The sequence below is a fragment of the Acanthaster planci genome, linkage group LG11, assembly GCF_054643075.1.
Source record: "Acanthaster planci isolate LZ-2023a linkage group LG11, COTS_SCS, whole genome shotgun sequence".
Taxonomy (NCBI): Eukaryota; Metazoa; Echinodermata; class Asteroidea; order Valvatida; family Acanthasteridae; genus Acanthaster; species Acanthaster planci.
Window position 1 is genome coordinate 3,694,357 of NC_141787.1, and position 14,394 is coordinate 3,708,750.

Genomic DNA, 14,394 nt, shown 5'->3' on the forward strand with positions numbered 1-14,394 from the left:
TTGGGCATTGTTTCAAAATTCCCATCAGTTGGCTTTAGGACAGGGCTATCCGACTGATAAAAAATGGACCGATAGCCACCCTATCACTTTTCCCTGTGGCCATCGGTTGGCTTACAGGATGGAATGTAGGGGGGGCGGGATTGCTTTGGGGCCTGGGGACCTGGAGGACAAGTGGCTAGTTGGGCATTGACAGATGACAGCAGATGGTAACCATTAGCCTGGTTTGGGGTTATACCGAGTTAAAGAGGTTACTTTTACTTTACAATTAGTTGCTCATCTCATGTATACTGTTGGTGTTTTATTCAGCTCTGAGCTTGACTTTCTTTCACATGTCACATCAGCTATTTCTCTGCATAATGTTCATGCCAAAACCATGTACTTATGCTTTTAAAATAAAATTGATCATAGAAGGGGTAAATAACTATTTACTCCTGATTTGTTTTAATCTTTTGGAGGGGGCTTACTGGTAAGGCCTGACCATTCTTCCTGGGGGAAATCCGCTGGAGTCCATGAACTTTTTTAAACAAAAGAGCACTTGGCAATGATGACCATACGTGGCAAGTATGTTAAAATGCAAACATGAATATTCCATTCACTCCACGTTCAGAATGCCCTACCCAAATTTAGGTCAGGTCATTTAAATATCAATGTCAACTGGAAAGTCCACAATTGGAACAGCTGATTCCATGACCTGTGTGTACCGGAGAGTCCAGCCAATCCGCAATTGGAATGACATGTTCATTATAATCGTCGGCTATTATGCTAATCTGAGTTTGGAACTCCTGACATAAATGATTGGAGCAGGTTCAGTGATGATAGTAGGCCAGTGCAACTAGTTGAATGTACATATACATGTACATACCACGCAGAGCATGCAGTGCCGCACCACACGTGCACAAGATACACTCACGATCGCCTGTTCTGAGCAGCAACACGTTGGGAATGCACCATGCCCAATGAATGTAAACATTGTGATAGCGTCTTCTTTACTTGTCAGAAATTTTATTTTACAAATCAGTGTTTAATTTTGTGATGTTTAATTCCAAATTGTTCCCTGTAATTCCTCCACCATCGAAAGGCTGAATTGTAAACTGTTTGGTGCCCGGTTGAATTCATTCACCAAAATAGGGATCATTTATTCTTTTTCGTGTTTAATTTTTAATGTATAAACATTTGTGAAATAAAAAAGTTTTGTTTGCCTAAAGTAATAATTACTTTCTGTGTAAGGTGATTTAAAAATATTTTATTTGCTATAAGCTTTCCCGATGTTGTTTCTATAAAAATAGGGTTTCATCCCTCCCCTTGAAGATGGAAGAGTCTGAGTCATGTGAACATGACTGACCATCCAGGATGCACCTCGTCCGTCAACATGCATCATGCATGTTTGTAAAAGTCATTAGCATTCAGGTGATCTACTCACATGCACAATACAGGCATAATTTTGTGCTCAAGGTTTTGTATATGTGACGTTATTTTACTTCACATCGCGTTCACAAGAAGTACAACTCAAGATTCATGATGTAAAGGTAGAATAATGGACCGTGATACAAGTTCCTTTAATGCAGGGTCACACCAATAGTGATGCCATAAAGCATTTGCTGCTATAAAATTTGCCAGAGGGCAAATTATGTTCAACATTTGCCAACTCTCAAATAACCGGCGCGAACGTGAATGTAATTTTTTTACGTAAGTTGGTGCCGAATTTGTGCTGTGAATTTTCTAAACTGAACACCCGCTTCACAAAATTCGCAGCTGATAATGCATCTTGAAGGTAAAACTGCATTTCAACATACACATGTGCAGTCGACTCTCATTATTATGAAATCCATGTAGAAACATTCGTTCTATCCAAAATTCATTGTAGGTGGAAGGAACACAGGACAACGGCTTTGGTGCATTGTTGTACATATGCACATTTATGCATGTATGCGCATACACGTGAATGCGTGGTTGATGTTATATCAAAAAGATCTCTCGGTTATAGTTAACCAAATATACTGTGATGTGTTTAGAATAATAAATTAATACAATAACGTTTAATGTGCATATACATATGAAAGAATACAAATACATAATACACATGAAAGAATCGATCCAGGGATTTTTGAAAGGCTTTCGATTGCCATGGATGACAATGAAGCTAAACAGCATGCACATGTAGGCCTGTGTGTAAAAGGAAGAATGTGAAGACTTATCAACTGGAGCCCCCCTCCATGTAACTGCTCTTTCCAACACAAACTGTGACACAGAGAGACATTCTTATTTAATTTTCCGTCTGTCTTATGATTTTCGACACTAGCTGCATGGCATCGATAGTGTGAGTTCACTCGCCCACTGTGGCATGGCCACCCCTGCGCAAGATGGAAGCTGAAGAAGCTTGATATCATGAAGGAATTTTGCGATTGGATAACTGTGTCTTGCAAAATGTACATCATGAAAACACAGTCTCATTGGCGGGTACGCTAGGTCTTTTTGCAGCAGTGTGAATAATTCAGTGTTTGACAATTAGTTGGGCTCTTGAGATGTGGGAGTTGTCAAGCAAACATATTTGGGCATATTTTTATCGGAATTGGGAAGGGAATTTTTGTTTTGACGTTTGTGTAATCAATGTAAAAAATCACTGATTTTTGATTCGTGCTTTACGCTTGTCATGACTACAGGAAACTGGCAGACGATGCCTGTGTCTATTGCGAAAAGTGTCAAACTGTGCAGTCACTCAATGACACGTGCAGGTACATTAGAAGAAAGTACAATTTTCTTTTTTTTTTTGGAGGCAATATTGATTGAGGAATGCAAATAATATCTTGCCATGTTTTTTTTCCAACACCATTCCAGAATCATTGAAACCATGAGAATGACAGGTGACGGACGAATGCAGGGGAAATTGAACCCAATTATAGTATTTCCAGCTTAAGACAATTCAATTTTCTTGAAGATAGAAATATACTAGATTTGGAGTTTCATGAATAGACTTCGTGATGCAATTAGGATGTTACAAAATTTTACCCTGGATCAATAAAATTAGGCCCGCTATTACAGTCGACACTACGTTTTCTTGCCAAATGTTTTTCTGGCATCTGAAGGAGATCATTATATCTCTTCTTGTATTTGTGTAGAAGTTAAGAATTTTTAACTGGTTTAAATGCATAGTTTATAACAGTTCAGTTGTAATAAATGTGTTTTAAATTTCAGTTAACTTACAAAAAAAATTCAATATTTAAAAATTTTCAATAAATCTAAACATAACGTTTAGTATACTCTGATCAATTCTAGTTTTGTTTAGCTTGATACATGTACATATGATACGTCTTAATATTGTATTTGACTTCCACCTGAAGCTTAAGCTGACATATGTACATGTATGATTATACTTTGGGCATAGATTAATTCTGGAATTGAACAGTAACATCCTAAACATACATGTATGATGCTCACTGAAACAATTTATCAAGAACTTCATTCAGTGTTTGTATTTGTTATATTCCTCACTTCAACCTTTCTTAAAAGACTATACTTCATTCTTTGAAGTGTGGGAAATACGCATAATCCTTTAATATTACATTTGAGTATTTTCCATTTCTTGCTTTTTTATTTCGTGCTACCGTGTCAATTGAATAAAAATTAAGAATAACCTGATGTTGATATCGATCAATTAATGATTAAACATATCTGCAAATGCAGGAACACGTAACAGCACATGTACTTAATAACCACAAACCTATTAGGGGAAAAAGAAGATCTGATGGTTCCAAAATATTTTCTTGAGAGGTCAAAATATTAACTAAAACTTGTTGAGCAGTTATGAAAGGCATATTTTGATTTGTTTTCAACATCATTCACGTTAGATTTAATTCCTTCCTGCAATTGACTCTGACCTTAATCAGGTCTGAAGAAAAACAGGCTTGTGGCAACACAGTAAAACATATTATACTATAAAGTCACAGAGGAATACTGAAGAACAGCCTTGTATTGAGGAAAAGGAAAGAGAGACATTAAATCATGCCAGCCACACATGGTATATCCATCAACAGTGACTTCAGTTTAGTGAATAATGGTGGGGGTGCTGCTCCACTGAAACCACATAGCCTTGGGAGTAATGCACTGTATCAGTCCAGCCCCAGGCTTTTTTCAGTTGGAATTGGCTGCTTGAGAACAATTCACCTGATAGCCAACTAATAACGAATGTATCAGACAGACCATTCTGTTGGACACCTACCCGATAGGAATTTTGAAATGGTGCCTTAGCGGGATGGGAAGAGGTAATCAGACAGGATATTCATGAGAACTATTTGAAAGCTGTAGTGGTGTTCTGGTCAAGGGTCTGGACAGCATAGGCTGCAAGGTCCAAGGACACCAGTGAATCATCCTCGCAGGCATAGAAAAGCTACTCCACAAGAAGAGACAGGAAGGCTGTACAGTGTAGGCTGGACGGTAGAGCTGTGAAGCAAGCGGTATCGTTGGAAGGGTGGGCTGGCTTCTGTGAGGTGATCACAATGCCAAAAAAGGTACAGCCAACTTTGCAGTGGTCCAGTGGACTCTGCTCTCTTGGCTGCGACAGGGGCTTGGGGAGCCCTAACATGCCTAATACAAACAGGGGACCAAGGAGACATCAGCCCCATCCTCTTGATCCTGTGTGGCACTCAGGATGGTCAACCCACCTAGACGCCCAGCTCCTGTACTGGTTGACACTTAAGGGAATGGGGGTGTTCACATTTGTTTTACTGAGTTATTGGAATCGACACTAAGCTCTGAGCAGATGTGCCCAGTTACTCCCACGATGACCGGTTGAGTGGCCTCCAGATATGTACAGACAAGAAAAAGAGAGAACACACACAAATGTGCCGAAATGGAATCAACCCTTCGACCTTGCCATCAGAAGCCAAAGGCCCTAAGCACTAGGCTACATGCCTCTGATATTGAGGTAGCAAAGGGGGAGCCTTGAGGGATCGTTACCAAAGCAAAGTACCGTAAAAATAACGACAAGGGGATGAAAAATTCTTATACAAGCCAGAGGAATCGTACCAAGTAAATAATGCCATGAGGATAACTACTGGCCCGGAGAATAAAATTATCGGGCCAGGAAAGACATGTACAAATATATAAAAATAAGCATTGACTCATCTAAAGCAAGGTACTGGCCAAGCAATATAAATAGTGGGGGCGCCATACAAATAACCTTATTAGGTATGGTGATAAAAATACATAGTAGTCATAAAGACAAACATAAAATGTGACTTATCACAAAAATGTGATTGAATAGTGACACAAACAGATATGGGTATAAAGGTATGGTACAGTACAACGCCTCACAGTTGATTAGGATAACACAGATCAGCTTCAGTGACACAGAACGCTCGATAAAATGGAGATGGTCGAAAGACACATCTGTAAGCAAAAAGCACTAAGAAAAAGGACGAGCATGGCAGCAAACACACCTTGGGTGGACCGATAGGGGGCGCACTACGGTTGATAAAATGTTCAGCGAACAGTAATAGAGCACTATGGAAACATGCATATATAGTGACTGTCTGGGTAAGTTGACCGCAATGGACACCAGTGTAACTGTGCCTACCAGTCACACACAAATTTCAAGTGATGACTCAAGGGAAACTTGATTTCATTGTGCTTCTAGTGAAGACTACCCGAAAGGTGAAACATGAAAGATGATGGACATACATTTATCAAAATGTAGGAATTTGAACTTTTTTATCTTCAACTTTATTTCTGTGTGTGAGTGCTGGCCACAAATCCTCACACTTAAACTTTTGTGGGGCGGCCGGCAGTGGCACGTTTGAATGGGCCAGAGTTCATAACAGAAGTATGCATCTGTGACTGAGAACTGCTGTACTGAGCAACTGTTCAGTACAGAGAAAATTTTCAACCACAACATATTACAACTATGCGGAATATTTTGTGTAGACCCTGTCAAGTTTGTTTTTATGGTGTTCCACTGTACTGGTCCATGTGAATAGACAATAAATCACCAACTGCTGGAGTTGTCAAGTGGATATTGAATTTGAAGCAAGTGCTCTAGGATTTTGTAACAACTATTTATTCAATACGTACATGATAACATGGATAAACATGAAGAAAATGTTTCTCTAAAACTATTAAATATTTATTAGATTCCCTGAGTGTCTCTGCTCTGTACTTGTAAGTATACTTACGGTGCTAAAATCCCACACTTTGAGAGTTTTGTCATCTGATGCCGACACAAGCAGGCGGGAGTCACTTGACCAAGCAACATCTGAAATTCCCTATAAACAATCATGACATGGCAAATTCAAAAGAAAAAAATGAATAGCTTTAATATCCATATAAGAAAGCAAGAGTTTGAGTATTCTCACTAGTCCAAAGCCTGCCATTGGCAACTTTTATCACAGGATAAAGCACATCGATGTAAGGTATTTAAAATATGTAAAAAATTAAATACATAGCCCCAAAATCAACACAGCATATGCCTGCCTCTGAATTTTTTCAGAGCTTTTTGAAGATTCATGAAAACTGTATTTGGGGCACTTCCACACTAATAGGGTACAACTGATAGCAAATTTAGGATTTGAAAATTGGCCACTGGAGGGTATCACAGAGCAAGACATTGTGATAATTTTTTCCTGTACATTTTGAGCCGTGATAACAAAGTGATTGAAAAATATGAAGGACTTTCTCTGTACTTAAGAAAATACTAGGGCCACTGACAAGAATTATGCAGATAACATGGACTGAATATTTGCTCTTAAGGGTCCACGAAAATCTCCGTGGACACACTGTTCATTAACTGTTTAAAATATTCACTAGTATGCCAATAACAAAATGGGGAATGGAAAACGGAACAAAGGTCCCTTAGTTAATTTTACTGACCCCTCACACGAATGTTTCAATCCTGACTAATGATGGTATTAAGTGTGACATACATTTTAGAACCACAAATCACAGCAAAATTATACAGGTAGTCTAAGAGAAACATGGACATGGCCGCGGAATGTTGAATGTAAAATAAATACATTTACATGTCTATGTATACAATGAATGGTAAAGCAGGTGTACACACAGTACACTCATCGTCGCAGCAATCGGCAGCATTTCTTACCCTTTGCTGTTTGCGTGAAAGCTTCTCTTTGACATTGTTCACAGGCTTTCTTGGATTTCCTAAAGATCATCAGCATGGAATCTGACTTCAATAATCATTTGAATTTCATCCCAAATGAGTCATACATGTTCTCAAGAAAACACTCTGGCTCAAAATGAACACTATGCAGTTTGGAGCTTGCTGTTGGTCCTGACCATTATTTTGGCCCTGGTCAGCCTGACTTTCAATGCTCAAACTTGTCTAAATATTTCTTTGATTGGAAAGTTATGCAGACTTGTCTCATCTTTATAGATATTGCTGCAGCCCACGGCAACACCTAGCAGTGCACGATGATGTATTCTTAAATGCACGCCACAGATACTCAATTTTCTATGTTAATGAGATACCTCTTGGGGGTGGGGTCGTTTCCCAAAATAATTTTAAAAATCTTTTTCTTCAATTTATTTTTCAAAACAACAAGTTTTGCTTCCTGGAAATACTTTAAAAACCTATAATTTTCAGTTATAACTAATACATTTCATTTTTCACAGGCCCTTTTAACCCCTTCACTGTGGGATTTTGACCGCGACTGCTGGGCTGTGGTATGCCCTAAATGGAGGGCTTTGTCCAGCAGCAGACCCCATTGAACCAGCAGCTGCATGGTGAATAGACTGTATGTGTGGTATGCACTAATTCTCACACAGTGGTGCGGTAATAGCAGTCCTCCACAATGAAGGGGTTAAATTGACCCGGACACTTTTTATTATGTGCATAAATTTACCAAAACGTCACCTCATTTATAACCATAACCCATTTAGGATTGAAAACAGCCAAACCAAGCAAAATTTTCCAGGTCTTTAAGACACATGTATGTAATGTACGTAATGTGGGCAAATCTGGGACATACCGGTATCCGTTGATGATACATACATGTATGTAACATTGTGGACAAAATACCCTGTGGCATCTTAAAGATACAATAAATTCCCTTAGTTTTTAACTTTTTACAGATAAACACTGCTGTGGGGATCAGAATTACAGGTAGGTGACAACATTGGTAAAATAAACAAAAATGGACTGCCATACACCCCAAAAACTTACTTGAAAGAAAATACATGTACATGACAGCCTCAGTCAATCTATAACACATTTTCACCTAGAATGCTGTATAGTTTTTAAAGAACAGACATTGTATTTTCTTTTTTCACAATGGTCGGCCAGTAACTGTGTAAAAATTTGTTTCATTTTAAATACCACATCTGTTACCAGGTGCCGATTTCTGTGTGTGGTATATAAAGATGTTATAAGATCCACTACAAATGGGTAATTCCTCCCCCACAGTAGTGTGGGTCGAGTCTACTAGAGAATACCTACCCAAACAGTCACTACATATCCAATTTCCCATGCATGTATAGCTATTCACTGAAAAGACTTGATCATCCATGGTGCCCCTTGACCTCCAACTATGCGATGCAGTCATGCCGCCATGTTCGTCCTTTTTGAAAGCAACTAGGAATGTCGTAGCCAAGTGGGGAGGACGGGCAGGAGAAGACTGGTTGGGTAGGTATTCTCTAGTAGACTCAACCCACACTACTGTGGGAAGAAGTCTACGGCGCTCTACCTACCCAAACAGTCACTACATATCCAGAGTGGCACTGGTCTATCATCGAGAAAGGAATATGCCTGTCACGAGTCCAAGCCAGATATGGACTCAGTATTAGGAAGAAACATTGAAAAGGACACAGCAGGAAGGAAATACCTGGAGTCATGTGTCGTCTAAGGAATGGGAGTCGATGGTGGAGCACATTATGTAACTGTGACAGCAGACAGTTGCTAAGTATGATTGAAAACTGCAGTTCCGAGTCTCATAGTAGAAGAAAAGAATCGTTACTGCACTTACTGGTCTTTGAATTGAACCACTACAATGTACACTGTTCATCCTGCCTTGAGTAGTGGGGAACTGTTTGCTGCTAATGTAGATGTTAGGGATATTAGGGATCTAGGAAGGTCTGAACAACACAAAGAGAATTGTCTTTCCTGGCCAATTCTGACAGAATTACCGGCAGTAAGGTTAACAGAGAGGTATGTACATGTAGGTCTTACATGTCTGACATTTTTACCCTGTTGGAAGGAGACGAAAAGGGTTGTCTGCGACTAAGACCTGAAGACGAGTGGGTCTGGCGCAGGACAACAGTAGCTAGATGTTCCATGTGAAGGAAGGGACAGCAATGCACAGAGTCTGTTGTCAGGTACCTAAGGAACTGACTAGGTCACATTGTGATGTAGTGTCTATTCTACTGCGTGAATCTTTCTCTGACAGCAAGCATATGTATTAGTTAAAGGAGTTGTTGGCCTCGAGATGTGGATTACCTTCGGGTTAATCTCAAAGTCCAATGTTCATAAGAACAACTGTCTATTGAGGAGGCCAAGGCGTAGGGAAAGCATACCTCCGTAGTGATTTATCTGGCATAGGGAGGGCGTACCACTGTAGTGATTTATCCGGTGAAGCTACAATGTGATAACCAACGTTAGAGAGTCTGCCCTGAATGAAGTAGAGGAACTTGAATTTGGAATGGGAATCAAACAATTTAAGTCCAAAAAAGTCTGGGTTGAATCTGACAGGGGTTGAGCTACTTTAAGAGGAACCCCATGTACATGCAATAACTACGTGTGTCAACAGAGATAGTAATTCAATGAGTTTGGCTGAACCAACAGGCAGACATAAATCCAAGAGGGTAGCCGAACGAACAGACACAGGTATTCATCTGATTGAAGAGGTGTCTCCAAACCTTACTACTATAGTAGGTAGCAAAGTAAGTGAAGTATCTAAAATTGATCACGAAGGTACCTGAGAATTAGGTAGCCATTAGCGTCAGGTCTAGGGAACAAGGCAGCGTTGAAGTTCCTTTTTGGTCTGTATCTCCCTACGTTGCCTGTGAGAATTGTGGAGAGGGCAGAGCAGAATTTGGCCATTGTGTGGAACGGTGAGGGAAGAAGAACTGTGGTAGTGCTTGTTCCCAAAATCCTTCGTGACCACTGGTTAGTTTATGAAAGGGCAGGCTTACACTCATCCCTGAACAAAGGTTTTAAAGGGAGGTGTAAATAGAGGTGACACTTTTTGTTTGAAACCCCAAGTACGAGTGTTATTTGCCCTGGATAAGGACTGACCTCATCTTTATCGGGTAAGGAATTGTTGTCGGAAGACTAGTTAAGAGTGGCAGATGACGTCACTGTATTGAAGAACTACGGGCATTTAAACAGCATAAATGGGGGATTAAAGTCAGACTGCATAAATCTGAAAGGATGAAAAGTTGGGAGTCATGAATGGAGCGTCCATGCAAAAACTTAAAATCATTAATAGTACTGCATGACGGAAATACAGTGATCATATTTTGCATTCAGAATCAGAAAAAGTGCAGACATAAGTACCTTTCGAAAGTCCAAATCAATTTCATTTCAATGAATAGAGATTGTTCATCGAATATCAAAAATGATACCAGTCAAGTAAAGCTCTTTGTTTCAATCACGCGGGGCGTAATTGGAAGAGATAACACAAGGTATCATTTTGACAAAATTTGCGGCCGACAGAAGACCCACTTTTGTTGGAACTCGCAACAGTTACAGTAACTACATCTAGACATGCCCACAAGGGGAGAACTCATAGAAGATACAGTACACATGTATGAAATTTGGACACGCCTACATCGGAAGATCTCGTGTGCGGACAGTGAACTTGGCTGGTACGGACGCCGTCTTGTTGGGTTGTGGAGGTTGTAGTAGCCAGGTAGGCTACACTCCACGGTCCCTGGTGAGTTCTTGCTGTGTGTCCCGGCACCGTGAGCCGAGGAATCATCAGGCGGGCCTGACCCGGTGGAACGATGGGGCCCAACCTGGTGTTGTCAGTATGAGGCCGACTAGATGTCTGGTCGGCCAAGACTACCGAGGATGTGGCCTTGCGTGCTGCACAGCTACGATGGCAGGTAACCATTGTGGGCCGCGGGGGGAGGGGAGGAGAGGAACCCTGTTGGCCCGCTGGCTTTTCTGAGTCATAGGTTGTCAATCAGCCTCGTTGAATCTTAGGCAGTCGGTGGAGGCACTGGCTCGGTTGACTAGGTTGTCTATTGGAGGGCGGAGAGATAGAATGGTCATAAGTCAAGAATGTCCCGGGGGGGGGGGAATCTGACAACTGTGGAATCCAGTGTCGCAGTTAAGGCTGGAGTCCTTCTCAGAGCCGCTTAGGATACACTCACGCTTACAGAGCGTTCACTCATGCGGCTTGGCCTTGCCTTTATTCCGTAAGAGAATGAGGGCAAGAGATCAGGGCTCGATCTAGCCACATCAGTCAGCTCCATGCACGACTGTCGAGCAGGAGGTACATCCCCTTAGGGACCCCCCCACTCGTGGCTAAGGCTTACATCCTTGTCAGAGCCACATATACAAGTGAATCACTCATGCGGCCAGGCCTTGTCCCCATCCTACCGCTTTATCGAGAATCGCCCACTCAAGTGGTTAGTCCTTTATCCACAACAGCTGCTTAAATAAGGGAACGCCCGCTCAAGCGTTTAAAGGGAAAACTGCTAAAAATTACAATTCGCCCTCTCATGCAACTAGGGCTGTGTGGATTATATGGGCCACTAACGTGTGAATGCGCCCATTCAAGCAGCAAGGCCTATGGGGAATGTAGGGTTGACCGTTCCTCGTGACACCAACGGTAAAGACCTGCAAAAGCAAATACAGAGAAAAGAAAAGGGCACCAAAAACATGGAAATAGCACCCTTACCAATAAAATTATAATCTCATAAGGTAAAGTTTTTCAGGATGGATGATTCAAGTCAACACAGAACCATGAGGGGAAAATGGAACTCGAAAAACTCAAACATGTCTAAAAGACACGTCCATTGCGATAGGGCACTGACAAAAGAAGGACGAACATGGCGGCATGACCGCAATGCGTTGAGGAAGGTCAAGGTGCACCATGGATGATCAAGTCTTTTCAGCGAATAGCTATACGCGCATAAGAAATCTGCACATGTAGTGACTGTTTGGGTAGGTACACCGCCGTAGACATCATAATTTCATCAACCACATTAAGTGTTGGTCAGGTCTACTAAAGAGTACCTAACCAACAGTTATTACATATGCAAATTTCCCCGGCGCCTATTATTTATTCATTGAAAAGATTTGATCACCCGCGGTGTACCCTGACCTCCCCCAATGCAACACGGCCTCGCCGCCATGATTGTCCTTTTTGAAAGCAACTCAAAAGGTTGGAGCCAGAGTGGGGAGGACAGGTGGAAGAGGACTGTTTGGGTAGGTATTCTCTAGTAGACTCGACCCACACTTACTGTGGGGGAGAAGTCTACGCACTCTACCTACCCAAACAGTCACTACATATACAGAGTAGCACCAGTCTAGGTCAGGGGTTGGCAACAACACAGGTTATGCCTAGAATACACTTTCACATATAAACAAGGAAGAGTGTATAAATTTAAGAAATAATGAATCAACTTCAAGAGGACTTGTCGTCCGTACATCCTAAAGGAGGTCACTTTGACATCTGCACTGTGGACAGTAGGATTCCCCTGCCATTTGCGGTGTTGCTCTGCAGGACATCCATCCAAGTAGCAGGAGGCAGAGGGAGACTTCCAACATGAAGCTTTGCATATGTCTGCAATGTTAACGTCTCGAGAGTAAGACCAAGGTGCAGATACTGCTCTTTCATAATGAACCCTGATGCAGTGTTGACTATGTTGATCAGAGCTTGACGGCTAGACTGGATTAGTAAATCTAATGGCCAAGGCCAACTAGTGGGCAATAGTGACTGACGCTGCAAGACGGTATGGTCTCGTGATAGTCGTAAGCAACGGGGTTATCGTCTCTCTCATGCTATCGTTTTAGTCAGGTACCACTTCAGGACACAAACAGGGCACCAAAGTTAATCCGCATTGTCTCCAGTATGTAAGGAGATGGAGAGTGCAAAGATATCAGAAGGATCAAGTGAGGGAGTCTGATCCTTCCTAAAGAAGCCAATTGAAGGAATGACGTGAAAACTGTGGGGCTCCAAATGTAGACAGCATTCAGCACTGGGTAAAGCCTGTAGTTTGCTGCCCTCTCTAGAGGTAATCATTGTCAGGAGAGAGGTCAACCTGACGCTGGTGTACTTAAGGGAGGCATTATTTAAGGCTCAAAGGAAGGACAGGAAAGTATTTACAGAACCTAGCTTAGGTCTCGTGACCAGACCAATTTCCCGACAAGGGATGCTGGATGAACATATGAAAAAGGTGATGGAATGCCATGCTGCTAGAGGCGGTTGAACAGACTTTGAAATTTACCTTGATAACAGGAGAAGAATGAAATAGGTCGGAGATCGAGACACAGACTTCATGTAACCTAAATAGATGTAGTTTCAGTCTTCATTGAGCAAGGAGTTCCTCACTAAAGGCTTGCTAAGTTGGATGCATAAGTTGTTTTTAGTGGCAGTGTACAACACCGGAACACATGGAAGAGGGTTGAAGACGTTCATGTCAATTTGAAGGTAAGCCAAGTGCCGTGGTAAGCCGTGTTGGGCGTGGCCACCAGCAAACTGACTGCGACAGAAGACATTGATCACTTTCATTCAAGAGTGAAAAAAAAAAGGCTGGTGTAGAGGAGTCAGGCCACATGACAATTGTGATATGAATAATTGAAGGAGCGTCCATAGGAACTCACTCAGACAAAAAGAGAACTCACTGTAGTACACGTTAAACGTGACAACAGGAAATGGCTAATAATTTCCGCTCACAAAAAAGATATCCATAGACAAAAAACCACTTCAATATCCAAAATCGTGCTAAGGATTAACAACTGAAAGCATTTATTTCAGAAACTGACAAGGCGTGATGAAGTACACCTCTTCATTTCAATCACGCTTGGCGTAATCAGGAGAGAATGCCTGTTTCACCATCGCACTAAAATAGTGGGCTCACAGCAAGCCTACTTTTGATGGACCTCGTAGCAGTCACAGTGAGCAGATTTTGGACATGCGTACTTTGAAGTAAATGCACTTGGCTGGTGTGCGGTATGGCAAGGCTCCATGGCAGAATTCATGGTCACGTGGAGCCATGTGAGGACCACAGATTGGTCATTCCGTGAATCACAGAGTTGTATGTGGTGAGCCGCCATGGAAATAGATTCTCACCCCACCTAGAGTGGGATGAGTCTACTACTGCATACCTACCACATTACAAATACATATGCATTATTTCCTATCCATTACTTCCATTCGCTAAATTCTCGATCACCAGCAGTATGCCCTCACTCACTTGACTCCTGCGAAGACGGCCGCC

The 14,394-nt window shown here is 41.6% G+C and overlaps 1 protein-coding gene across 4 annotated transcripts in view; it reads right to left on the minus strand.

Annotated features, from left to right (window-relative positions):
- wdr5 (WD repeat domain 5) overlaps window positions 1-14,394 on the minus strand; it is a 220,288-nt gene that overhangs the window by 87,198 nt on the left and 118,696 nt on the right. For all 4 annotated transcript variants that reach the window (XM_087143635.1, XM_022252318.2, XM_087143636.1 and 1 more), the window contains one exon: window positions 6,168-6,257. In XM_087143635.1, the coding sequence (XP_086999761.1) occupies window positions 6,168-6,257 (90 nt within the window). The remainder of the gene's footprint in view (window positions 1-6,167; window positions 6,258-14,394) is intronic.